The sequence below is a fragment of the Nansenia antarctica genome, assembly GCF_963989245.1.
Source record: "Nansenia antarctica genome assembly, chromosome: 2".
Lineage (NCBI taxonomy): Eukaryota > Metazoa > Chordata > Actinopteri > Argentiniformes > Microstomatidae > Nansenia > Nansenia antarctica.
Window position 1 is genome coordinate 16,099,527 of NC_137675.1, and position 25,466 is coordinate 16,124,992.

The 25,466-nt window shown below is 42.6% G+C and overlaps 1 protein-coding gene across 1 annotated transcript in view; it reads right to left on the minus strand.

Annotated features, from left to right (window-relative positions):
- sorcs1 (sortilin-related VPS10 domain containing receptor 1) overlaps positions 1 to 25,466 on the minus strand; it is a gene marked incomplete at both ends in the record, with an annotated part of 119,278 nt that overhangs the window by 34,875 nt on the left and 58,937 nt on the right. Inside the window, 3 exons of the mRNA XM_080522521.1 lie at positions 3,054 to 3,212; positions 17,625 to 17,724; positions 23,686 to 23,753. Of these exons, the coding sequence (XP_080378647.1) occupies positions 3,054 to 3,212; positions 17,625 to 17,724; positions 23,686 to 23,753 (327 nt within the window). The remainder of the gene's footprint in view (positions 1 to 3,053; positions 3,213 to 17,624; positions 17,725 to 23,685; positions 23,754 to 25,466) is intronic.

The window sequence follows — 25,466 nt, forward strand, 5'->3', positions numbered from 1 at the left end:
CTGGTTCTCAACCAAGGCGTTACCCTGAGAGAAATCGCAGAGCACCTCAGAGACTTGAATTGTAGTCAGGATGTACTAACTTACCTTTGATAGAGCATTATATTTCTGTTATGGTTAGTTACTGAACACACTGTTTACTTTGTGATGTTTAGGGGTTACATCAATGCTGGAAGGGAGGAATTGTTATGTATGCAATAGGCATGGGACTATTTTATGTTGTTGCTATACTGTGGGTGCGCATTGATATGTACATGTTAAGTTGTTGCGCATTGATATGTACAGGTGGTTGTTGAACTTGACGTTGACAGTAAAGAAGTGAAAACTGTAGCTCCTTGTTCATGCATCCTTATTACTGTTAGTCCAGGCAGAAGACGTAACAGTGTGTGTGTGAATATTATTCATTTCATATTGTGATTGTGACCTCAACAGTCACAAAGCACAGTGTTGGGGAAGCTACTCTGAAAATGTATTTATCGAGATGACCAATTACTTGACAAGTTATGTTTGACTACACTAAAGCTAATGAGTGAAATAGGCCTACAGTTTGTCTAACTAAAGCTGCTTTAGGAAAGTAGTTCTCTACAACTACTTCCTCCAACACACAACAGTCAGTTACTGAAGTACGACGAGTCCACGTGACAGAAAGTGTGAGACTGAAATACTCAGAAATCACTGAGAGAAAAACAAAATGGCGGGGCGAAGCAAAGCGGGGAGCCTGGAGGCAATGAGGGGGAAAAGGGAATTGAAGTTCAAGGGCTGGAATAATAGTTTCTTTTTTACTTAAGAAGTAAATGACAGGAAACACGACTAGGATTTAAATTGTACTTAACTACCACCAAGCTACTTCAAAATGGGAGTGTAATGGAACTAATTCCCCCCCATTGCCAAACCACAACACGGGAATATCCAACCATATCCAGTAGTGTTGCATGCATTTGTATTGGCTAAGCAGTCGCCACACAGAATATATTTCAAATGTCAGACTGGGGAGAAAAATGGCAGGTTGGCTGAGATATGGGTTCCATACAGAACTGCATTAAGCAGATGCAAGCAGAGAGATGCGAGGCAGGAAATCACTTTGACTAATTAACCCCCTACACAGAGTTAGCCACTTAGTCAGGCAAGTCACATCGAGGCGAGAGAGGAGTTCTTACCCTGAAATACGTACTCCCTCTGAAAGCCCCCACAAGTCCCTCAATCTACAAATGCAAAGCAATCGCTCCGAGGGAGTCAGGGAGCAACATGATTGGGAGAGGAGCAGTGGAGTGAGAGAGAATGGGCAGTGAGGGGAGGGAGTGAGAACTGCAGAGGGAGAGTGTGTGTGTGTGCGCGTGGAATTGTAGAGTGAGAGAAGGAAAGTGTGTGTGTGCGTGTGGGGGGCTGTGGGTGTGTGTGTGTGTGTGTGTGTGTGTGTGTGTGTGTGTGTGCGCGTATGTGTGTGCGGAACTGCAGAGGGAGAGATGGGGGAAGTGTGTGTGGTAGGGGGGGCTGTGTGTGTGTGCAGAACTGCAGAGGGAGAGTGTGTGTGTGTGTGTGTGTGTGTGTGTGTGTGTGTGTGTGTGTGTGTGTGTGTGTGTGTGTGTGTGTGTGCGTGTGCAAGCATGTGCGCGTGGGTACGCGCATCTGTGTGAGTACGTGTGAGTACGTGACTGAGTGTGTGTGTGTGTGTGTGTGTGTTAGAGGGGAAGAGAGAATACTGCATATATACATGCTAAAGATATCCTCAGTACAAAAAGTGAACCGTTCTTCATTATTTATCAGATTGGAGACATTAGCACTGAATGGCTCTGCTGCAAGGAAAGCATTTAATTAATGCTTATGGTCATTCTTAAAATGGCAATAAATTGCAGATCCGAAGCTCTCTGGAACATATCCTTTTAATATTACCTTCTCTTCTGCACTAGTTCATAGATAATTACCCTAGCCAGACAGGCTAATATATATATTATATATTAGATTATTATTTATGTCCAAAAACATGTCACTCAGACTCTAGAACTATCATCTTGAAGAGTGATGGTGTAATTTGATGCGTGTTTGACAGATGCTTTGAGCAATTTAGCCATAAAACCTGCGAGTCATCCTGAAACGTGCTAGCTAGCGTTAGCCTCTCTCACAATCTAATGGTATAAAAAGCATTTAACCTTTGTTATAGTGCTTATGGCTGTTTATCCATCACACTTCTGTAGTTTTTTTTTTCTTTATCAATAGAGTTATTGGAAGGAATCCAAGGCTTACATTTACAGTAATATACGAGAAGGTGAAGGATTTAAGGATTGAATCGCTGTCCAAAACGGCACTGTAAAACTCCCTGCTTGTAGTTAGTCACCAGAGCTGTGTTTATTCAAATACTGCAAATCGTTTTTTGAGTATGCTATGAATAAAGAGTTAAGCATTTAACCATCAAGTGTGAATCATTCACTTTGCGTGTTGAAGGCTACCATGAACTTGAAAGATTATCTGACAAATGCCATTCAGGTTCTCTTTTTCCTTTTCTCTCTCCCTTTCTCTTTCACTTTTTCTCTCTCTCTCTCTCTCCCCCTCTCTCTCACCCCTCTCTATCCCGCCACCCTCTCTTTCCCTCTATCTCTCCCTGTCAAAATCTGAATGTGCGTCATCCTCTTAGTCAGACAGCGTAGCCCGGTCACCACTTAGGCCTACTCCCAACTGAACTCAGAACTTTTACATTAACATTTTTAACATTTTAGCAGAGGCTTTTATCCAAAGCGACTTACAATTAGAGACTACAGGGGCGGTCTCCATGGAGTAACTTAGGGCTCAGTGCCTTACTCAAGGGCACACTCGTGGTGGTGTTCCCAGGTGGAATTTGAACCCATGGCCTTCTGATCACCAGTCCCAACCCACTAACCCTGAACTGAACCGATGTCCCATCCTCTCACTTTCATCTCCACAGCCGCCCCGCCCCGCCCCTCCCCTCCCCCCCCAGCCCGCCTGACTCACCACCGCTTGCATTGTTTTTTGATATCTGACAGAGGAGAATAAAGTGTGGCGGGCGCTGTGAGAACAAAGCCGACTCGGCTCGTCTCTCTTACCTTCTGGTCATGACTGTAGGCGAGTATCCAGTCCTCCTGCTCGGGGTGGAAGAGCAAGCTCAGGATGTAAAAGCTGAGGCGGTATTTCTGGTAAGTGGCTCCCTCGTCCGTGCTGATGAGCAGGCTGCTCTCCACCTCGGGGTCCGTCAGCAGCATGATCTGAATCGCAACAGACACAGACACACGGTCAGTCACGTGATCCCCAGTTACGAGAGGTTTCATGTCCAAGCAAGACTTTGAAAAAACGGATCCATGCATTTGTTTCGAGTAGACTTGATTATGGTAATGGTCTACTAACAGGCCTATCTAAAGGAGCTGTTCGTAAATTGCAGCTCATCCAAAATGCCGCTGCTAGGGTCCTAACAAAAACAAAGACATTTGAACACATTACACCAATCCTGAGATCCCTGCACTGGCTACCAGTCTCTCAGAGAATTTAATTGAAAATCCTCCTAATTACATACAAATCACAAAATGGTCTTGAACCAAAATACATATCAGATCTCCTCCCACCCTATATTCCCGCAAGGTCCCTAAGGTCAGCTGAGACTAATCAGCTAATCATTCCAAGAGTAAAAACAAAACACAGTGCAGCAGCTTTCAGTCACTCTGCTGCATGCTCCTGGAACAAACTCATTGAAGAAATCAAGCAGGCCCAAACCCTTAAAATATTTAAATCTAAGCTAAAATCCTTCATGTTTTGCAGCAGTTATGATTAAACACAAACACTTCTATCAATGTCTTTTTTCCATTAACTATTTGTTTTTATTCATTGAAATTTTCATTTTCTTAATATGCTCCTCTTGCTGTATTTTTAAATAATGTATGTAAAGCACTTTGAATTGCCCCTGTTGTATGAAATGTGCTATACAAATAAACTTGCCTTGCGTCTGAATGAAAGAAGACAATAAGTGGCATAGCGGTTGGTCAGTTTTATTGAGCTGGGGTTCATTAAGATCCCCCATTAGCTGTTGCTCTATGCAGCAGCGACTCTAGAGAACTGATCATCTGTATGAGAGCGGACAGAAAAAGCATGGTGTGCTGTAGGGAGGGAAGGACAGATGGAGCTGACAGATCGGGCATTGGAGGGTTTGCACTGAAAGGCTATAGCCCCATTCACCCTGGAGCACCGACCTGAGTAATTCCCAGGTAATACAGTTCCCGGGTCAAGTTCAGTGTGAATGGGTCTACCCACTTTCGACCCAGGTATTACCCAATACCATACCTGGGTAAATCGCTGCTAAGAAAAGAACCACCTCACATTCCTTGCTAACGGTGCACTACTCACAATCAATTGACCTGGGTAGTACATATTACATGTGAATTGTACCAATATGGTACGGGTCTCAAGAAGAAGCAGGGTCATACCTGGGTTATTGGGTGTGAATGGGGCTTATGTTAAGCAGTAACAGTGGAAGAGCACACTTAGAAGAGTACTCACATCAAACCGAGGTAGCCTATGGCTATTTTCCATTGTGTCCTTGTGTGGGATTGTTATATTCAGTTTATGGAAGTGCCGATTGTAAGCTTTCAAATGATGCGTTGTACATTAAAATCGGAAAATAATTGAAGAAGATGTGCTTATTTGAATGTTGGTACACCTCAAACCAAATAGCGGAGAGATATTGTTTGCAAAAAACAATCCCACACAATGACACGAGGGAAATTAGCCATAGGCTACCTCGGTTTGATGTGAGTACTCTTCTGTGGTCAAAAGTCAAACCATATCAACATAAGCACAATGTCTTATGCATTGCTATGATGGATAGCTTGAGGGTCAGGGGCGGACTGGGATCAAAAAACAGCCCTGGCATTTGCGACACAACAGCCCTATTTCCAAACGCAACATCAACACGGATTGTTAACATAAAAAGCTTGAGATAACCAGACTGACTAGAATCGAATGTAGACATTTGGAACACAAATGTAACACACACACGCACACGCAACTGACACACTACAATCGCTGATGAATTCAGAGTGCCGACAACAATCCACACAACGTTATTGAGAGCATAGTATAACCAGTAGTATGCTATAAGGCACATTCAGGACAAATAGGCCAGACCAAAACATGAGAAGCCAACTGCTAAATTCTGAAATCAAACTCACAACAAGTATAGGCTAATTCTTTAGATCTTATATTGAACTCCATTTCCCAAGCATAGCCCCTACCTAGTGGGGGCCCCTGGGCTTGAGTCATTGTTCGGGCCCCTACCTACACCAAGAAAGGTTAGAAGTCATAAGGAAACATGTTTATTGACAGGGCAACACAGTGTAAATACAGTACTAGCCTGACCTTGGTCATGTGAACCAGCTTCATAAAATAAACCAGAAACATTTATTCTGCAGTCTGTTTTATTCTGATATTAACCAGCTTGTTAACATTCAATTTGTCACATTGTATACCCACAAACCATATTACTGTGTTGACGCAACTTCAGGGGAGTGTGTTCATTTTCTGCTGTGCACCGCTCCCCTCTTTCACTTTCCCATAGTCATGCTCCCTCCGGACTCTTCAGAAGCAACACTGAGTCATCTAATAAAGTAACACTATTTAGGAGCAGTAACTAGTCTGCAGACTTCAACCATACTCAACTATCATCACTTCTATTCAACACATGGACAACGCATTATTGGATAACGTTTACGTTAGCCCAATATTGCTAGCTTATAGCAAGGAGTCTGGCTAATTAGATGGTAGACTCGCCAGCCAATGAGGGGGCTCTTCACGAGTGCTTCACCAACCAATCAGGTAGCGGTATTGCTCTACCATCCCCTACCATCCCAGGTTCCGGGAATCCGCGGCCCGGGCACCCGAACAGAACTGCGCGGACGGCCCGGGCCGATGTAATATGTTTTGGGCCGCGGTCTGCTGAAATAAGTTATTTTCAATGAAAATCACCAGAGACAAAATTACAAATAATATATATATATACAGTATATAAAAAAAATTGATAATACATTCTGAGCGGCCCAGAGTCTCGCGGCCCTCCTGGCATTTGCCAGGCATGCCCGGTGGCCAGTCCGCCACTGTTGAGGGTTGAATAGTTGCATGACCATGTTTTCCAAGCTAGTCCGTGTATAGCTATCAATGTGGCTCATGTGGGACTCTAAATTAGCCGCTTCTAAACTTTAATGTTTAAAAGCACCTAATCGTGTTAGCACCTAATCATGCGACATCTCAATTAATCATTTGTGTTATGCTCTGCTAGATGTTATGATAATCCTAGGACAGCCGTTCTCTGAGACACACACACACACACACACACACACGCAGCTGTATGTTGTATTCATTCTGATTTTGGTAGTGTTTTTTCCCTCCGTCCATTCTCCTCTCTTCCTTTGTTCAGTCAGGCCATGAAAGCTGTAATTTCCCGAGAGCTTTGTTCTTTTCTTAGAGGTCCACTATTTTTGTGATTGTGCCAAGTTTGAAAGAAAAAAAAATCAAAAGATATAATCATCCGCAAATATAATTGAATCAGTGGACCTGAACAGTTACAAAAGCCCCTTATCATTAGCAGGGTGTGGAAGTGTCGGAGAACAGCAGGGAATGTGTTGTGAGGATTTGTGTGTGTGTGTGTGTGTGTGTGTGTATGTCTGTGTGTGGTAGAGCCATGGACTGACTAGATCCTGAGTATAAGATCTGCCCCGGGAGGGCCCTCGATCGCTGCACCACACAACCCCTCAGAGCCCCTCTATCAAGATGTTATGAAAGGGGCTGTGCCAAAGTCTCTGAGGCTGCTCGTCTCCTCAACTTCCTGGGAGTTCACCCTTTACACAGGGCCAGCCACAAATCACATTATGCAAGCAAATTGGAATTAATGACATCCGATGTGAGGGGACCCGCAAAGCTACGGTACCATGCTAACTCTGGCTATCACAGTCGGGATGACAGACAACCTTCAAACTAACGGGCCTGAGTGATGGTCTGGTAGTGATCAAGTATGTGTCATGTATGGGAGATGGATTTCTCTGTTCTGGTTTGACAAATCCTCCTAGGTTTCTATCATCGTCATCATCATCATCATCACCACCATCATCATCATCATCATCATCATTATCATCATCATACTCTTCATCATCTATAGGCATCAGCGGTTCAAGCACGAGCCTCAATACACTTATTAGTATTAGAAAAGTAGAGTCGAGTAAAGTCTCTGGGCTGAGTTGTGGAGCGAGTGAGTCATTTGTCAAACGACTGTATGCGTGTTAATGGCAGCCATAGTGGGCAGACCCCAAACAACACCGTCATCCATCACAGGAGGCAGGGAGCCATGTGCAGAACGTGAGCTCCATGCTGACCAGACCAATCAAACGCAGCCACAGTGTATTGACGCCTAATTAACACTCAAGACAATCCCCTCAAAACAACACAGTGACAGTGTGGTATAGGGAACACTTCTAAACTACTTTGTAGTTTTCATTTGGTAGTTTAATTAGTAGCAAGTCGGTCAATTTGGGGGGTATTACTCGCCATCGATTAGGTTTATCGTCAGTGTTTTCTTATTCTCGTGTTGTAAGTTGTGTTGTCGCTGGCCAGTTAGATGTGATTTCAACAACCCTGCCTAACCTCAAAGCCAACCTTGCCTCCACTTACCATTGTTGCATAACAACACCGTAGCAATCGGGTGATTCGGCCTTGTTCCTCTGTAGGCAGATGCAGTTATTGTTCAAGGGGATTTACTGACACTTTCTCCCATTGGACGCGCTCACGTGACTGCTAATTTCAGTAATACCATGTGTTGGAATATGGAAATCGATATGTGACAGCACAGTGTGGTAATTGGTTATGGAGATTCTGTAAGCTTCATGGGACTTGTGTCGGGGATTTAGATCCATATTAACCTTCAATTGTGGAAAAACAAAATGAGGGACATAAGTTGGACAGATGTGACAATGATTCCTATAGGGATAGAGTGACTGACTGTTCTATTCCTGTTCATAAGGTGACATAATGCATGACTTAGCATTATACCGTTTGAAACTGAGTGTGAGTGCGAGTGTGTGTGTGAGAGAGAGAGAGAGAGAGAGAGAGAGAGAGAGAGAGAGAGAGAGAGAGTTTGTGTGTGTGTGTGTGTGTGTGCACATGTGTTTAAATTATGAGGCCAAAGAGGTTAAAAATGACAAAGGTTAATGAAGCAGTTGTGGCGACTGGAGGACTTTTACGAAATGTGTAAGGAATACGTGAGTTAACTCTGCGTAGCAATAAATATTCAGTGATAGAATATTAATGAAATTAGAAATTAGGCCCATATTTTCCATTTCACCCAGTCACGGTAATTGGAATGTGCTAGCCCCTCTATAAATCCATGCATAATACGCTGCCATACCACAGTGCTAATAAATATACCCATTCTGCAATGTGGAAGATCAAGTGGCTAGATATAAAGGACATTTACAACGTAGAGGTAGCAGTGGGGAAGGAAGTCACCCTGCCATTTTGTAACACAAACCATCTTGTAGGCTCTGCTAAGGTGATAATATGCTTTTCTCTTGCATGGGCCGAAATGAGCAACTTCACATTGTGAACTAAGCAGTTGTCATCAGAGCAGGGACGAGTTTCCCGGTTTCTGTATGTTGATGATGACGATGATGATTTTTTATGATTGTAAAAAAACAAGCAAACACAGTAAAAAAAAAAAAAGATTGGAGGATGTGGTTGTAATGCATGGAATGGAATGAGGAATTGTATCAAACACAGGTGACACTGTTAGTGACCAATACGGGAACGTCAGAGGAGGCGGGTGGAGATAAATCGGAGGACGGGCTCATTTTAATGCATGGAATTGAAGGAGCAACTGTATCAAACACGATTCCATTTGATACCATACAGCCCGTCCTACGATATATACCTCCACCAGGCTCCGCTGTTAAACTTCCCCCCAAAACAGAAAGGTCACTCTAGTTGAAGCCATGAGTCAGCTACCATCTAGTGGTTAAAGTAAACATTACATACTGTATGACCCATGGTTAGATGACTATTAAAGGTATACAGTAAAACATTGGCAAGTTTCAAAGTCCTTCATTTGACTTTGAAAAGAGAAAGAATGACATTGTTTGTGTGTTTGTAGCTTGAGGTGTCCAATTCATATGTGGGTAGGTTAGTGCTTTGTTCTGCTTCAAATGGTCCTGTTGCACTATTATAGTGGCAAAACAAAATACTCTATAAAGACTCAATAACTTGATGAATTAGGGGCTTAGATTCTCAGTAGCACAAACAAGCATCTTCAAGTTAGGATTCGGCAGCAGAAGGGCTAAACTTAAATGGTCATAAATTCCATCCATTAGGCCTACTTCTTAAACTAGTATGTATTTTAATTAATCTAAACAATGGATATATTAATGAGTATTGATATTCATAATGTATGAAGATGTATCTAAACAACGCTATTACAGTATTTTTTGTTCAATTTAATCATCCACATTATATTCCAATTACTGAAAAAAAGGTCTTCCTTTGCTTACCGGAAATAAATAAAGATTCTCTCTTTTGTATAATAGTCCAACACCTACAGTACACAGACCAAGTTCTCGTATTTTTTTTAAATTAAATGTAAAAAAACTGAAAAACCCTTAGAGAGCTTAGAGAATGATTATTGTGCCAAATATACACAACTTTATGTAATGTCCTCTTCTCTTTGTATTGGGAGGATAACACAATTGAATGCATCTAAAAGGTCCACCTAGACCTGCTTGCTGATTATTCCCCAAAACCCTGGCCATGAGGGTTACGCTATTCTTCAACTAGTCACACATCAGCAGCGAGGGGATTGGACGAGATGAACTTCTAGGTCGTTTGGGAGGGAGAGAGAGTTGCCTAATTGAAGCCATGGGCGAAAGGGCAGTCAAGCGGGGAGCAGGTCTGACATGGGAGAAGTGAGGTCATCATAAGAGGGCAATAAATGTCAGTGGTAGACTTGGGGATGCTCACGCAAAAGGTCTCATACACACCCCCCCCCCCCACCCCCCCAAATATGAAAGAGGGGCCAAGAGAGAGGAAAACATTAACAAGCGGAGATTCCTTGAAACACGGTGAGTGAGCACAGACAAACCTCAGAGAGCTGACGGATCGTCCTCTGTTTTTTTTTCCCCGATTACAATTCACAGTCAGGGGTGTACATTATGATTGCCTCATCATTATTTTAGTGTTTTTCAAACACTATTTGATCATTCCCGTTACATCGTCTGGTCTGTTTCAAAGCGCATTAGAGCTCTAGACATGATGACTACATAATCATTCCGTTCCTTTCCCCCCCCCCCCCTCAACTGATCCAGTCTACCAAACAATGTGCTTCGGCAGTTTGAAGCCTCTTATTAAACACAAGTACTGTCTCTTGACCCAAAGCATTTGAAGTCAGAGCTAACTGACTAGACCATGACATTTTCTCTCACTCTGCCCTCAGCCGGACCTCATAAACAGTAACATTTCGCTCTCACTCTGTCGGTAATTGGGTTTATGCCTCCACTGCTTTCTTCCCCCCAATCATAAAGTGGAAGCTATTGTATGGGAAGCTTGTGTGTGTACTGTGTAACAAATCCCGGACTGGTTCATGGCAAAAGTTTGGGCTAATAGCGGGGAACACAATTTCCCGTTTTTATTTTGACGCATGGAATCAAGGCCCTTCACTAGGCCATTAATACATCAAATGTACGTTGATAATGGAATGCTTGGGAACGGATAGACAAAGCCAAAACGCTTCTGTTTTCAAGTCGTGAATCTGGTATGCTGCTTCTGCCTTCTATGTCATACTTATGTGATTGAGATCCGTGAGAGATTGCAGATGCATTCCATCATTGGGTCCTCTCTCTCTCTCTCTCTCTCTCTTTCTCTTCATCTCTCCCCTCTGTCATTCTCTCTCCAACCTCCCCCCCCCCCCAGCCCCTTCACCCTCTCTCTCTCTATCTCTCCCCTCTGTCATCCTCTCTCCACACTCTCTCTCTCTCTCTCTCTTTCTCTCTCTACTCTGCTTCTCTCGTGGGCTCTTGTGTTCTTGCCTCCGTACTCATGGCAGCCATTTGGAGAATATGCCTAGGGGCTGACAGATGTTCCATCTCTTTTTTTTCCCTTTTTTTTTTCCTCCACCGTTCGGTTGTTGCCTTCCATCACATTACCACCACCGCATGCATCTCCTTCAGCCGGGGCACCGCTGATTCGCTTTGACTCATCTCGTCTGCATTATCTCTTTAAAGAACTGGGGAGGACGAGAGGCGACGGCTCTCTCTCTCTCTCTTTCTCTCTCTCCCCCCACGCACAGTCGCTTTTATCTCAGTGAGACGTGCACCAGGAGAATGGTGGGGGGCAGGTAACTCATATGCTATGCCAACATATGCTATGCCAACATTCGCTCTGCCAACATACGCTATGCCAACATGCTAGTTGCAACTCCATTGGCAGCTCAAATCTGGCTGTCCCAATGTTGGGCCCCGAAATGTCTTTAACTAACGAGTGCCGCAGAGTTTTTCCTGGTCAGATCACATGGTCAGGACACAGCCTTCGCCCAAGTCATTTTCAAACGGTTTGGTCATAGCAGTGTTATCTTTTGGTAAAAGTTGGAATCAATGGTGGTATGATATTGATTGTCATATTCTCTTATACTGGGCTCGACTGGAATGGGAGTGGGAGTCACTTTACTTGGTACATAAAATCAACACTCAAGGGGCCTCATTTATATAAAAAAGTACTTGAACGTCATCTTTAACTTGCACGTGAACACATTTTTCTAAATGGACGTAAGCATTATTTATAAAACGGGCTGCACTTGTTTAAAATTGCGTACGTACTTCCGTCTATGAATACACAATATACTTGAAATTGAACGCAGGTGAATGAGCTTTGTATTTACGCCCTGTGATAGCGGCTCAATTATAGCGGTTGAATTAAGCCAAGTGCTATAATGTAGGGTAGGTGTTCGTCTGGAAGCGGGAGAGGGCAGAGAAGGGTGGCTTCACAGTAAGTTGCATTTGTAAAGTTTGATCATGACAACTAACCAGGCAAATGCTTATACTGTAATAATATAATGATCTTATTCTTATCAGGTGACATTGAAAACATGGCTGCGCACTCCCTTTGCGAACCCCCAGACACCGGAGAAAATCCAGTATAATTTAGCGCATGGCCGTTCCCTTTAAATCTTGAATAAAACTCATTTTCTCGGCTGATAACAACATTGTTAATTTTATTACGAGCCACTTTCACTTTGCATGATTACAGTAGGCATTAAGTGTTCGAGTGTGGTTCACATGCCTGTAATAACTCAGCATAACCAGTAGGTAATGTGCGTACGTCAAGTCAATACCTGGCGTAGAGCTACGATAGTTTCCACGGTCAAATTGACTCACGTTGAAATTGTATCAATCAATACTTTGACGTGGTTTTCTATGTACGACACGGGTAAGATCAAATTTGATCCAAAGTACTTTCTATAAAGGAGGCCCAAGGACATCATCGACCATATTTCTCACACCTATCTAATGTCTCTCTCTTTTTGGGGTTAATTAGTGAGGAGAGTTTGAAGACATGAAACATTCATTTGGACTTTTAAGTGTGTGCTTGTCGCAAAATATTTGGCATTGAATGAAAGGCTTTGAACTCGAAAGTGGGAGAGATCTCATCTGAGGCAAATTCATATTCCACCCACCTGCCTGTTATTGCTGTCTGAGATACACAAGGCTGTAATTGTTTTAGAGCACCATGCACACACACACACACACACACACACACATTAATCTATTTGTTTAAAAAAATCACTGTTTTAGAAAGCAGCTGGAGAGGTTGTAACACTTAAGTCTAGCCTCTGCTTAATCACTTACACTCGGTAAGTATTAGTAGTAAATGCTACTGAAAAAGGACAGGGGTTCTCCATATTTACTCGTGTTTTCCATGACAGACTGCACTCTCACATTTCACCGTACGGTATTGAAACCCATCTTCACTTATTTTCTTTCACAAGCTGTTGCATACCTACATTTTTCAAAGTCAGGAGAGAAACTGAGAGAAAAAAATCGATGCCCATGCTGTGTTTTCCACTGGTATATACAATGGAGGAAATAAGTATTTAGTACACATCAACACTTTTTTAAATTCAACATATTACCATTGCAGCTACAGTACCAGTAGCAGTCAAAAGTTCTGGGAAAGTGTGTCCAAACTTTTGACTCGTACTGTATATATTCACATTACATTTCCAATCCTTAAAAAAAAGCTATGTGCAATAAAGTGGAATGACACAGGAAAAGTATTGAACACGGTAAGAAAATGCACAAAACCAGCCAATAATGGGTTCTCCAACCTGTGCTAATTAGAATCAGCTGGGTTAGTGCATGCTGGTCGGTAAGTACTTCCAATCTTTGAAAAAGGGTTTCCCACTTCTGAATGCAAGTAAACAAATCATTTGTCACCCAGCTTTCCTGCAAGAAACATCTCATGCTGGGGAGAGGCAAAGAGCTCTCCCAAGACCTTCGCAACAAGATTGTTGAGCAGCATAGTAATGGCACTGGTTACTGACGGATTTCAACATTTCCTAAATGTTCCTATAAGCACCATGGGAGCCATTATCCACTATTCATGTGGAAGGAACATCACTCAACCATCAACCGGCCACGCACAGGGGCTCCTCGCCAAAGTTCTGACCAGGTAGTCAGGAAGTTAGTCAGAAGAATAGCCCAAGAGCCAAGGACCACTCAAGCAGCGGGTACAGTTGTCAGCTGGGTTAGTGCATGCTGGTCGGTAAGTACTTCCAATCTTTGAAAGCTCAGAAAGTTCTGACCAGGTAGTCAGAAAGTTAGTCAGAAGAATAGCCCAAGAGCCAAGGACCACTCAAGCAGCGGGTACAGTTGTCAGCTGGGTTAGTGCATGCTGGTCGGTAAGTACTTCCAATCTTTGAAAGCTCAGAAAGTTCTGACCAGGTAGTCAGAAAGTTAGTCAGAAGAATAGCCCAAGAGCCAAGGACCACTCAAGCAGCGGGTACAGTTGTCAGCTGGGTTAGTGCATGCTGGTCGGTAAGTACTTCCAATCTTTGAAAAAGGGTTTCCCACTTCTGAATGCAAGTAAACAAATCATTTGTCACCAAGCTTTCCTGCGAGAAACATCTCATGATGGGGAGAGGCAAAGAGCTCTCCCAAGACCTTCGCAACAAGATTGTTGAGCAGCATAGTAATGGCACTGGTTACTGACGGATTTCAATATTTCCTAAATGTTCCTATAAGCACCATGGGAGCCATTATCCACTACTCATGTGGAAGGAACATCACTCAACCATCAACCGGCCACGCACAGGGGCTCCTCGCCAAAGTTCTGACCAGGTAGTCAGAAAGTTAGTCAGAAGAATAGCCCAAGAGCCAAGGACCACTCAAGCAGCGGGTACAGTTGTCAGCTGGGTTAGTGCATGCTGGTCGGTAAGTACTTCCAATCTTTGAAAGCTCAGAAAGTTCTGACCAGGTAGTCAGAAAGTTAGTCAGAAGAATAGCCCAAGAGCCAAGGACCACTCAAGCAGCGGGTACAGTTGTCAGCTGGGTTAGTGCATGCTGGTCGGTAAGTACTTCCAATCTTTGAAAAAGGGTTTCCCACTTCTGAATGCAAGTAAACAAATCATTTGTCACCAAGCTTTCCTGCGAGAAACATCTCATGATGGGGAGAGGCAAAGAGCTCTCCCAAGACCTTCGCAACAAGATTGTTGAGCAGCATAGTAATGGCACTGGTTACTGACGGATTTCAATATTTCCTAAATGTTCCTATAAGCACCATGGGAGCCATTATCCACTACTCATGTGGAAGGAACATCACTCAACCATCAACCGGCCACGCACAGGGGCTCCTCGCCAAAGTTCTGACCAGGTAGTCAGAAAGTTAGTCAGAAGAATAGCCCAAGAGCCAAGGACCACTCAAGCAGCGGGTACAGTTGTCACAAGAAAGAATAGATAATGCACTCCACCGCCACGGTCTCCATTCCCGATCATCCCGGAAGACTCCATTACTGAAGAAAAGGCATCTTGAAGCTTGTTTGAAGTTTGGAGCAGCCTGTAGATTACTGGGAGAATGCAAGACAAAAATCTAACTTTTCGGCAACAATACGACGCACCATGTTTGGAGGAGAAATGGTTCTGCATACGATCCTAAAAATACCATACCTACAGTGAAGTTCGGAGGTGGAAGCATCAAGGTATGGGGCTGTTTCTCTTCACATGGTACTGGTGGAATCCAAATTATCGAAGGGAAGATTAATGGAGCCATATAGCGGGAAATCTGTTGCCATCCACCAGGATGATGAAGATGAGACGCGGGTGAATCTTCCAGCAAGACAACAAATCCAAAGCATACTGCAAAGGAGACTCAATTGGTTCAAGAGGAAAAAAATAAAGGTGTTGGACTGGCCTAGTCAATCGCCAGATTTAAATCCAAAAGAACATTTCTGGAAGGAACTGAAAATCAACATTCACCTGTGGGCCCCCAAGAATCTTCAAAATGTAAATGTTCTGTGTTGAAGAATGGGCCAAAATTCCACCTGATCACTGTGAGATAACAAAAAAAAAAATGTACAGGAAGCGTCTTGAAGCTGTCATTGGGAACAAAGGCTTCTCCTCCAAATGTTAAATAAATGTCAGTTTAGTTAAATAGTTAGTATGTTCAGTACTTCTATCCTGTGTCATTCCCCTTTATTGCACATAACCTTTTTATGGATTGGAGTGTTACAATTTCTTTTGCTGTGTAGTTTTATTGAGTTAATACCAACGTCTAGTCTAAATGTCATGTGAATATCTGTGTGTTGAATATTTTTTTTTTGATGTGTTGAATACTTGTTTCCCCCATACACATATATATATGTTACGGTACATGTGGGAATACGGTACATGTGGGAAAACTAGGGATAGGGTTAGGTGCTAGGGTGCTACGGTTAGGGTTAGGGGTAGGGGTAGGGTTAGGGTTAGGGTTAGGATTAGGGTTAGGGTTAGACTTGCCAGCATGTACCAAGTCGACGTAGCACCTAACCCTAACCCTAGTTTTCCCACATGTACCGTATTCCCACATGTACCGTAACATATATATGTATATATATATATGTGTATATCCACTGGACCTAGTACATGGGGTGGCCCTGTGCTGCTCTCTCCTCCACTTTCCCTTGTCTGAAGGCACAGAAGGTTGATCCATACATTTACATTAACATTTTTGCCGTTTAGCATCCTTATCCTTAAACTGCGTAAAGAGAGAAGCCTTTGTCTGCCACAAACAGCAGTCACATGGTGCTGTGCCACAGATGGGTTGACCACAAGGGAGGCTGATGGAGGTGGAAATCAGAGGACGGGCTCATTGTAATGCATGGAATGGAATGAGGAATGGGATCAAACACACCTTGCCCATCTGTTCGATACCATTCCTCATTCCATTCCGTGCATTACAATGAGCCCGTCCTCCCATTTCTGCCTCCACCAGCCTCCACCAGCCTCCCCTGGCAGATAGCCAGCCACGCAGATAGCCAATCCTCCATCCCTTCGTCCCTCCCTCCCATATGTGTGGGAGACATTAGCAACCCAGTGAGTCGTTTATAAACGCTACGTCTGCTCAGCCTCTTTAAGCCTTGCGTTGCTCCAGTTAGTTCCATTGAACACTGTGCTCATTTGCTACCCACTGAACTGTCGTATGAATCATTCATGGCTCGGAATGTTTCGTTTGGGCAGAGCATACAAGGTCTTCTTATATGTTGTTCCTTTGTTTTTGTTTTTTTTCTTTCTGGCCATAAATGTCTCGAAGAATGCCAAGTTCCCAGACATCGTAGGGCTAATCCTTCACATTTGATCCAAAAGCATTCCTGTGTGTCGTTATCCTTCCCTGTTAGCTACTGTAGCTTGACACCCTTTGGACACCCCTGGTCTCTAAATGACATATCCTGCATCAGACTTTTTCCTCATTGCACAGAGGGATGGTGGAGGTGGGGGGGATGCAAGAGTGGAGAGGGAGGTGGGGTGGTGTATTTCATCTTCATTATTAGATGATTATTAACTGAGAGAAAATGACCCTTCCTGATTAGAGTCATGTTAAAGGAGGAGAAGGGGGGTTGAAAGAGAGGGAACAGTGACTAATGGTTTGAACCGTCGGATGGTTCTCCATTTGAGGTGGGGGGTGGCGTGGCAGTGAATGAACGTCGTAAATATGAACCTCTTGTCTATCTTTGATTAAAACACTGGGAATGTATTAAAATCCCTCTTTTTTCCACCTAGTCTATAATTCATAGTTTTGAGGGCGAATGTGTGAGAGAGAGAGAGAGAGAGAGAGAGAGAGAGAGAGAGAGAGAGAGAGAGAGAGAGGAGACTATGGTCTGGCTATAAATATTAACGATTGGAGTATTTTACTTTGAGCACAGCGACTATAACTCTCTGGGTGGGTATATTGCATCTATTTAATGGATCTCTGATATCGCAGTACTGGAACAGGAAGAGTCGCAAAGCAACACAGGCGTCAAAAATATGCTCATTATATAGTAGCAGTTAACATTAAAACATTAAAAAGACATCAAAATATATTTCAGACTGAAAACAACCCGCATAGAGATAGACCTTCAAACAGGTCGTTACCTTTCTTTTGTTGTTGGGGCTGACGTACAGGTAGCTCAGTATTGTCTTCGCCCCCACTTTCTCATTGAGCTTCTGGTAAGTGGTTCCGTAGTCGGTTGACCTGAAATGTAATCAGAGAGGTTGATGAACACTTCATAAATTACTTGTTGCAATTAAACAATTCCCCAGAGGATTAAAAAGCATACAGTCTTCCTAGGACTAATGAGTGGTATGTCAATCACAATTATCATCCATAGTTTCACCCGTCCATTTCACGTTCGCATCAAAGGCATAGAGATCTGATAACAGGCATGGAGAAGGACGCCTAATGATTTCGGGCCCTCGTCTCTTTTCCCTGTGGTGAAGCTGTTGAGAGCGACACAATCAGGGTACTGTACACCGTGCTGTGTCACTGCCCTCTGAAATGCTATTCTCGTCCATTCCGGGTCCTGCCCTGTGACAAGTGCAGATACAAGTCAAATCAGGGTCCTGCACCACGATGGACACAGTGTTGACAATAGATCCAGGGAACACCATGCAGAGTCAGTGCACTGAAAGGGTAACACATTATTTATTTATTTTGAACTTCACAATGTCCTAATGTTGGAATGACTTGTGCATTTATTGCGTGCTGCGGCGCTGTTTCTCAGTCATGGTGAGCTGTGAATCGTGCCTTCCCATAATGCCCCATGGTTTAGTGTGGGAACGGGTACACCTAATAGCCTAACCCTAACCATAACCCTGACCTGGTAAAGTCATGTGTGTTTTAGTCTTCTATTTTTATGTTTACGTATGTGTGTTATTCTGTTTCATGGTAGTTGTAATGAAAATGGAAATTTGTGTTGGAAATGAATATTCGGTGTTTCTTTGCAGACCCTTCTCACGTTGGACTTATTGCACAAATATTTGCAGAGCCACGTTGCACTTATGAACATGATGTGAATATGACGTCTGTTTTACCAACTATTACTGTTCAAGTTCATGGTGTCCATTATTGTTAATTTAATTTAACAGTTCTCCAACCTGCTCTTCCTACTTGGAATTAGTTAAAAATAAGGAACCTGGAACATATTTTCTCTCATTGTCTTGTTTGATTACATAGGGTGTATTCCATTGTAATTTCCCGCTACATGTGGAAATCATGGTCCCTCAGTCCCTCTGCTCATGATTATTACAGCAGTGCAACAAACATCAAATACAAAGAACAATATAATTACAGTTTAGTGATTCAAGGTGCTCACTGCTTTGCAAATACAATACATAAACACAGGTAACAATGTGTCAGTGTATTGAATTTTTGTCCAATTAATATCAGTGAACAAAACATGCTCTCACTGCACTGGACTACTTTTAGTTTTTGTCAAATACTGCCTTCTTTTCGGAGATCATGATACTTGACATCAGCAGGTACAGTATTGTATGCTGCTCACACAAAGTCTGTCTCTTGACAGTTTGACAGATGTCCAGCCTCCTGGGGAACGTAAACCTGAACCATATATTCTTACCTACGATAATAGTCGTTTATATTTCAATCAACTACAGTTTGTCTCCAATTTTGGGAAGAAAAAAACCAACCAAAACTAACATTTGTTATATAAAAAGGGATAAAATGCCAACCATCACCATTTGGAACAATAGCAATTGTTCTGGAACAGTTGCTCTGTTATCACCGAGGGCAATGCTTTCTGATGTCACATTTTTATTCAACCCCAATCGGACATCTGTTCACCTCAAGCCAAAAGACAGTCCGAGCCTCAAGTTCATCGCTGGTTCAAAATGGTGGTGTATGAGTGGGTCTAATCTTGCATAGTCATACTTCGTCACACCTCCTTTGAATGTCTGGAGAAATGTATATTAGCCTGTCTGAATGGAGTGCTGGCTGCTAAATGTCACATTTTGATTGGCTTTGAGCAGAAGTGATCTTTTGAAAACAAAACCCCCCGTCTCTTTCTTTTGAATAGAGCAAATTAGTCTGTTCTAGATTGATTGATTGATTGAAAACTTTATTAGAAGATTTGCAGAAGTAGGTACATGAAAGTACATATTACATACAAGGTCAACTAACAGGATAAAAACCCAAGAAAGCCACTGGCTTATTTCAATTGGGGTCCTTGATTCTAGCCAATCAACTTAACTAACATTACTAGTTTACATTACTAGCTAATATATATATATATATATATATATTTTTTTTTAAATGGACATTGCTGAAGTGGTTTTATTTTTTCCTGAAATAACAATGCGGTTGTTGGCACACGACTCACATGAGGATCAATGAAAATTACGTTGATGATGTTGCAAGCATGCTACAGGTCTCCATCCCTCGCTAATGAACTTCTGCCTATAATTCCACCAGGCTTTCCGAACAAAAGACCGGGAGCATAGGTTAGAGTGGGCCTTGAAAGAGAAAGACTTGCAAAAATGATCTAAGGGAAAGGACACTTGTGACTGAAGATTGGAGAGATTAAATAATAAATGAAGTATTTTAGAGCTCAAATGTCTAGGCAGTGCTACTTTGTGTCAAAATTATTGTATGCTATCAAAGCTCAAAGCTAAGAGATGAAGTCACAAAACATAATAGGCCTACATAGAAAAAGTATAAAATAATTATTAAAGCAGCACTCTCTGAAAACGGAGTGGTCATTTTTAGATGTAACTGACAATCCTGAGTGCTACTTTGAGACTACATGAACTTAAATGTACATAGGAACATGTTCAATCACCTTCACATAGTTGAAGTGGAGGGCTGAAATATTTAAACAATGGTCAAAGTGCTCATGTGAAATTAGTGTTCAAGCTGAGATCTGCCGTTCCACGTCCCCAAGTTTGAACAACTTACCTGAGCTGCCAAGTCCAATTTATTTTCAGAGAAGTAGGGCTCAATCAAAGAGCTATTATAATTATTAGTGTTCCTACTACTAAGGTTAATCCACAACCCATTTTCGTATTTACGCTTAGTGTATATTATCATCATAGCATAGTAGCCTATGTACTGTATATATCAGGCCATAATTAGGTGACTGGTACTTTATAGGCCCGTGGTCTTAAGGTACTTCATAATATCATAGCTTAGTATATCATGAGATCAACTTGGCCCATATTAGGTGAGTAGTCTACCCCCCTGTCTGTAGGTCTACCCCCTATCTGTCAATCTACAACCTGTCTGTAGGTCTACCCCGTGTCTGTCAATCTCACCCCATTTATGGTTATGGGGGGCATATCTGTAGGAAGACGCCTAATTGCCGCTTGCGGTTATATTTGAATGTTATAATCTTATTCTAAGCTATGTAATTTTAAACTAAGTAATAAAAGAAGAAGCAAATAGCCAAGCAGGCAATGCTGCAAAATCCCCCCACAATGCACAATGCACTTCAAACGAAGATGAAACGACTCCTTTCATCCTGTCCATAACTATTGGATATTGGAAACAACTGTATGGAATTGAACCATAACGATTTTTAAATAGTTGATTTCTCCTCCCTCCATCAACTCAACAAACACATGAAAAAAAGCACAACATCTGGTGGCCAGCCACTTTTTTTTGGGCCCATTTTTTGGACACCTTTTTGCAGTTTTTCCCTTTTTCAGATTTACTATGGACTGGTTTCTGTGGCAATGAAATACGCCGCCTCTCTGAGAATCCAGTTAATCATGGCTGCAGCATTTATCAAAAGGCAGGCCATCGACACTTTGGTCCATTGGACAATGACATCATCTCGCTATTGATCTGCTCCTCATAGGCCCTTATCATGAAGCTGCCTGATTTAAGACCCAATGACTTACCTTTAGTGTTACAGCAACTCTCAACATGAACCAATAAAATCACCCACTGCCCTCCTACATCACAGGAAAAAATGAAAGTTACAGTAAAAGGAAAATGATGGTGGCTCAAGGACGATTCAGAGAGAAATCCGCCTGTATTCTTCATCATTTCAGCATTGAAGACACTTTGCTTGCCAGGTGCTGGTTTGTGGGGTTGGGGGGGAGAGGAGGCTTAAATGGTACCCAACCCCATCTCTCTGTTGTGATCTCATCCATGTGGCCTGTGGCCAGCCAATACTCCAGACTGTTCATGTGTTGGATTGAACATGGTGAAAGTTAATGAAACATTACACAAGGCCAAAGGAATAGTACAAGGCTCATCAAGGAGATCTGGGTTCACTGTGAAATGGATAATGGATAGATGTCGGGGGTGATTGAACTATTCAAGAGCTCTACCCGACCCACATCGAGAGCTTGAATCTCAATTCCGAGACCTCGGTTTCAGCTTTGTGAATTTGACAGTCTGCCCTTCTAAGGTGATGTTGAAGGACACTGTACTCTTGGAGAGAGACAAACTGCACCTCCAGACACCTAATTAGAATTTTCCAATACATCTACTGAACTACGACAGATACTGAAGCCATGTTCCCTAGTGGAGATTGATTAATCAACTAGGGATGGGGTGGGGGTGTGCGGGGGATCTCGTCTCAAGACGAAGGTTAGCATGAGGTCGCTAATCGCATTAGCGAGGTGCAAACGTAAACAATAAACAGCTTGAGACGCCCAATGGATGGCAGCTTTGCTGAGTATTCAAAATGAATTTATGAAAGCCTCAGCGCACTCGGATAGCATTTATCCTGCTTTGAGAGCCCACCCCCCCTCATTTTGTTGCCCTCAGGTTTGATGGCAGCCTTCCATTCTTAAACTCTCCTTTCGAGTGCCAGCAAACTGACGCAAAGCATTCTCTCTCTCTCTCTCTCTCTCTCTCTCTCTCTCTCTCTCTCTCTCTCTCTCTCTCTCTCTCTCTCTCTCTCTCTCTCTCTCTCTCTCTCTCTCTCTCTCTCTCTCTCTCTCTCTCTCTCTCTCTCCATTAGTAGCCTATGGATCCTCTCTATATTCCTTTCTCCATTCCTCCCTTTCCCTATCTCTCTGTCTCTCTTCCTTTCCATCTCCTTTCCACACACACCCTTAATAGTCCACACATTACTGCCCTCAGAGAGCTAAGTTCTGTTTTTTCAAAGTATCAGATAATAATGTGAGCGAACAGTCAATGTTAGACGCTCCATTAAGGGCGTAATGTGGTATCTAGACCATTAATGTTGAGACTACCCGACTTAAGGCACAAAATGGGTAAGTTTAAGTGGAGACGGCAATATAATGGTACATTTTGCAGCAATGGTTTGTGGTTTGGAGAATGCTTTGGGCTGACCCACAGGCCTGCATAGGGTCATCGCGTTGACTTCCTGAGGTCATATCCTCTTCCTGTTATGAGGGGTGCACTGCTGCACCGCTGCTATTTTACAGCCGTCTGCTTGCCTGTTTTGCAAGCCCCTTAAATGCCCAAATTCCATTCAATCAGCTTGAATGATCGTGATGTGGAACAAATGTAAGTGCATTACATTTTCTCTCTTTTCACTAAAGGCCATGGCAGGATTAGGTATGGAGTCATAAAAATGATTGAATCCAAGGAAAGGAAACTATAATAGTCCACTTTATTTGGAAAGTTCAACCCAGAGATGCTGAACAAACCATCGCCAACGTTTCACCTTTCGTTACCATTTCAAATATGCAGTGTTAAATATATATGTATATATATGGGCTATAGATAGATAGATAGATAGATACTGTACGTATAGTATCGAAATAAAATAGAAATGAGTTGTAGAAGGGTGTCTTGAACATGTAGAAGCTCAGATGTTTTCAAGACCAGTCAAGGTAAGTAGGTGTTTGGATATCACTGGAGAGCAGCGTTCACTTCCAGTGACTCACCATGAGTTAGGTACAGAGTAAATACAGAGTAAATGGTTGTTTGTTTGACGCTGAATTGAGCATCTGTTCCTCTAAAACATTTGACGACATGTCATGACTCATGATCGATCAAAGGGCACAAGGTGCATCATCTTAATGTTCAAGGTGATTGTTCCCATAAGCCTTGGTTTGTCAAGTGAGCACTGTACAGTATGTCTACTTTATGGTTTCTATAGAAACCTTTCATTTGTATTGATTAACCTTAAAAAGTATTAATACCATGTTTGAATCATTTTTCACCCTAAAGATATTGACATCAGACTTAAAACTTTAAATTGTGTAACCAGCTTACCTCCACAATGAGCTTTCAGTAACACTGTTCAGGTTGAAGTCAAGCAACTTGGTCAGCATGAGAATCACCTGCAAGAGAGAGACCCATCATTAATATACACATTCTCAGATGCATGTGATTGCATTTCTAATAATGATCCATTCAAGGAACATCGTCATTCAAGGACATGTTATATCTGCTTGATGGAGGTCTATGGTTCTGTATTAGTTCATATTGTTTATATTGTATTTATTGTTTAACATATAATATGTAGTAATGTTGTTGTTGTCAAGCACTGTGAGATATTTGTCTATGTAAGAAGTGGTATACAAATACATGTGATTGATTGATATGATGGTATGGAATCCACAGGAATGATTGCAGTCGTTCAGAAGAATAAGACATCAGCAGCAACCACATGTTGGCTCTTCTGACATAATAACTGAATCATTTTCAATTGTGTCTACTTTCCTTTATGCCCACTTAAGCCTGTACTTCAAATAATAATTGGCATTCATTATGTTCTGACATAAATAAAGAAGGGGGAAGCTATCCATGTTTGGGCATGTACTGGTCTGACAGGCACAGTCAGTGTGTTAGAGCATTCCCTCCCTACCTGACAGAGAATACAAAATCAAGAATCGGGGCTTCTCACTAGATTGTTCAGGGATTTGAAACCACACAGCTTGACAGTGAAGGGAAAGGTACTAAAAGATACATCAAACTCCCAGCGCGTGGATCTCTAATTATTTCAAGCTTATTACTAATTCATATCAGATTCAATCTAAACACGGGCACAGTAAATATTCCTTATACAGTTACACCCTTAAGGTGCGTGGGATCCGGAAAATTGGGTCGACCCGACTCCTGGGGGAAAAACCGAAGACAGAGAAAATCACATTCCGCCCGAAGCAGAAAAAGAACTACAGAAGCGCGGCAAACTCACAATCTATTTACTTTATGAATAGAGTGCTATTCGGAATTCATCGCACATATGTGGCGCGGAGGAGGAATATCACAGAGAACCCTGAAGTTTTATCTGTCTACTTTTCCAGTCCTACAGGCCCCCGAAAAACTTCGGTCGTTATGCGAGTTACGAGTCGTGGCTGCATGGAAACACCATGGGGTGTTTTTGTTTTGTGTGTTCTGATGAATGTTCTGGTTGTTGTGATGAATCTCCTGCACAGTGGGTACACAGTCATACAATATAGAGGTCAGTCAGTACTATGGAATAGATGAGAAGATCAACCGGTGATAACATGTCTATTTCCACCCTCCTCGTGGCAATAGGACACAGATGACCTCTGTGTCATGTAATTTTCACCCGTTCTTTTATTTTATTTAACCTAAAGCCTCCAGATACATGGATGATCTGTAACACCCTTATTTGAAACTTCACTGGCAAACTTTGAAACAACTGGAAACTGCTCTGTATGCAATTATTCAGAAGACAAATAAGGACAGCACCGTACAGTACAATAAACAGCCTGCGTCTATGTTATTTGTATGTCAAACTCCATGCTGTGCATTAGCAATATCCAACTGTTTCCACGCGCCTTGGCTGCCCTGGCTCTGATGCTTACTATGTATGTGTCGAGGCAGCTCACGGAGTCACTCTATGACTTGTGTGACTTTGCGAAACAGTTCCGCCAGCATGGGGTTCCTGCGAGCGCAACGAGAACAGATGCACCTTGGGTAGCAGAATTACATTGCGAGGCAGGGTCCCTGTGATCATGCTTATTAAGTATGCGCTAGCATCTGCGGCCCAGAATGCAGGGGAACGCCCTCAGCCGACCTGTGGC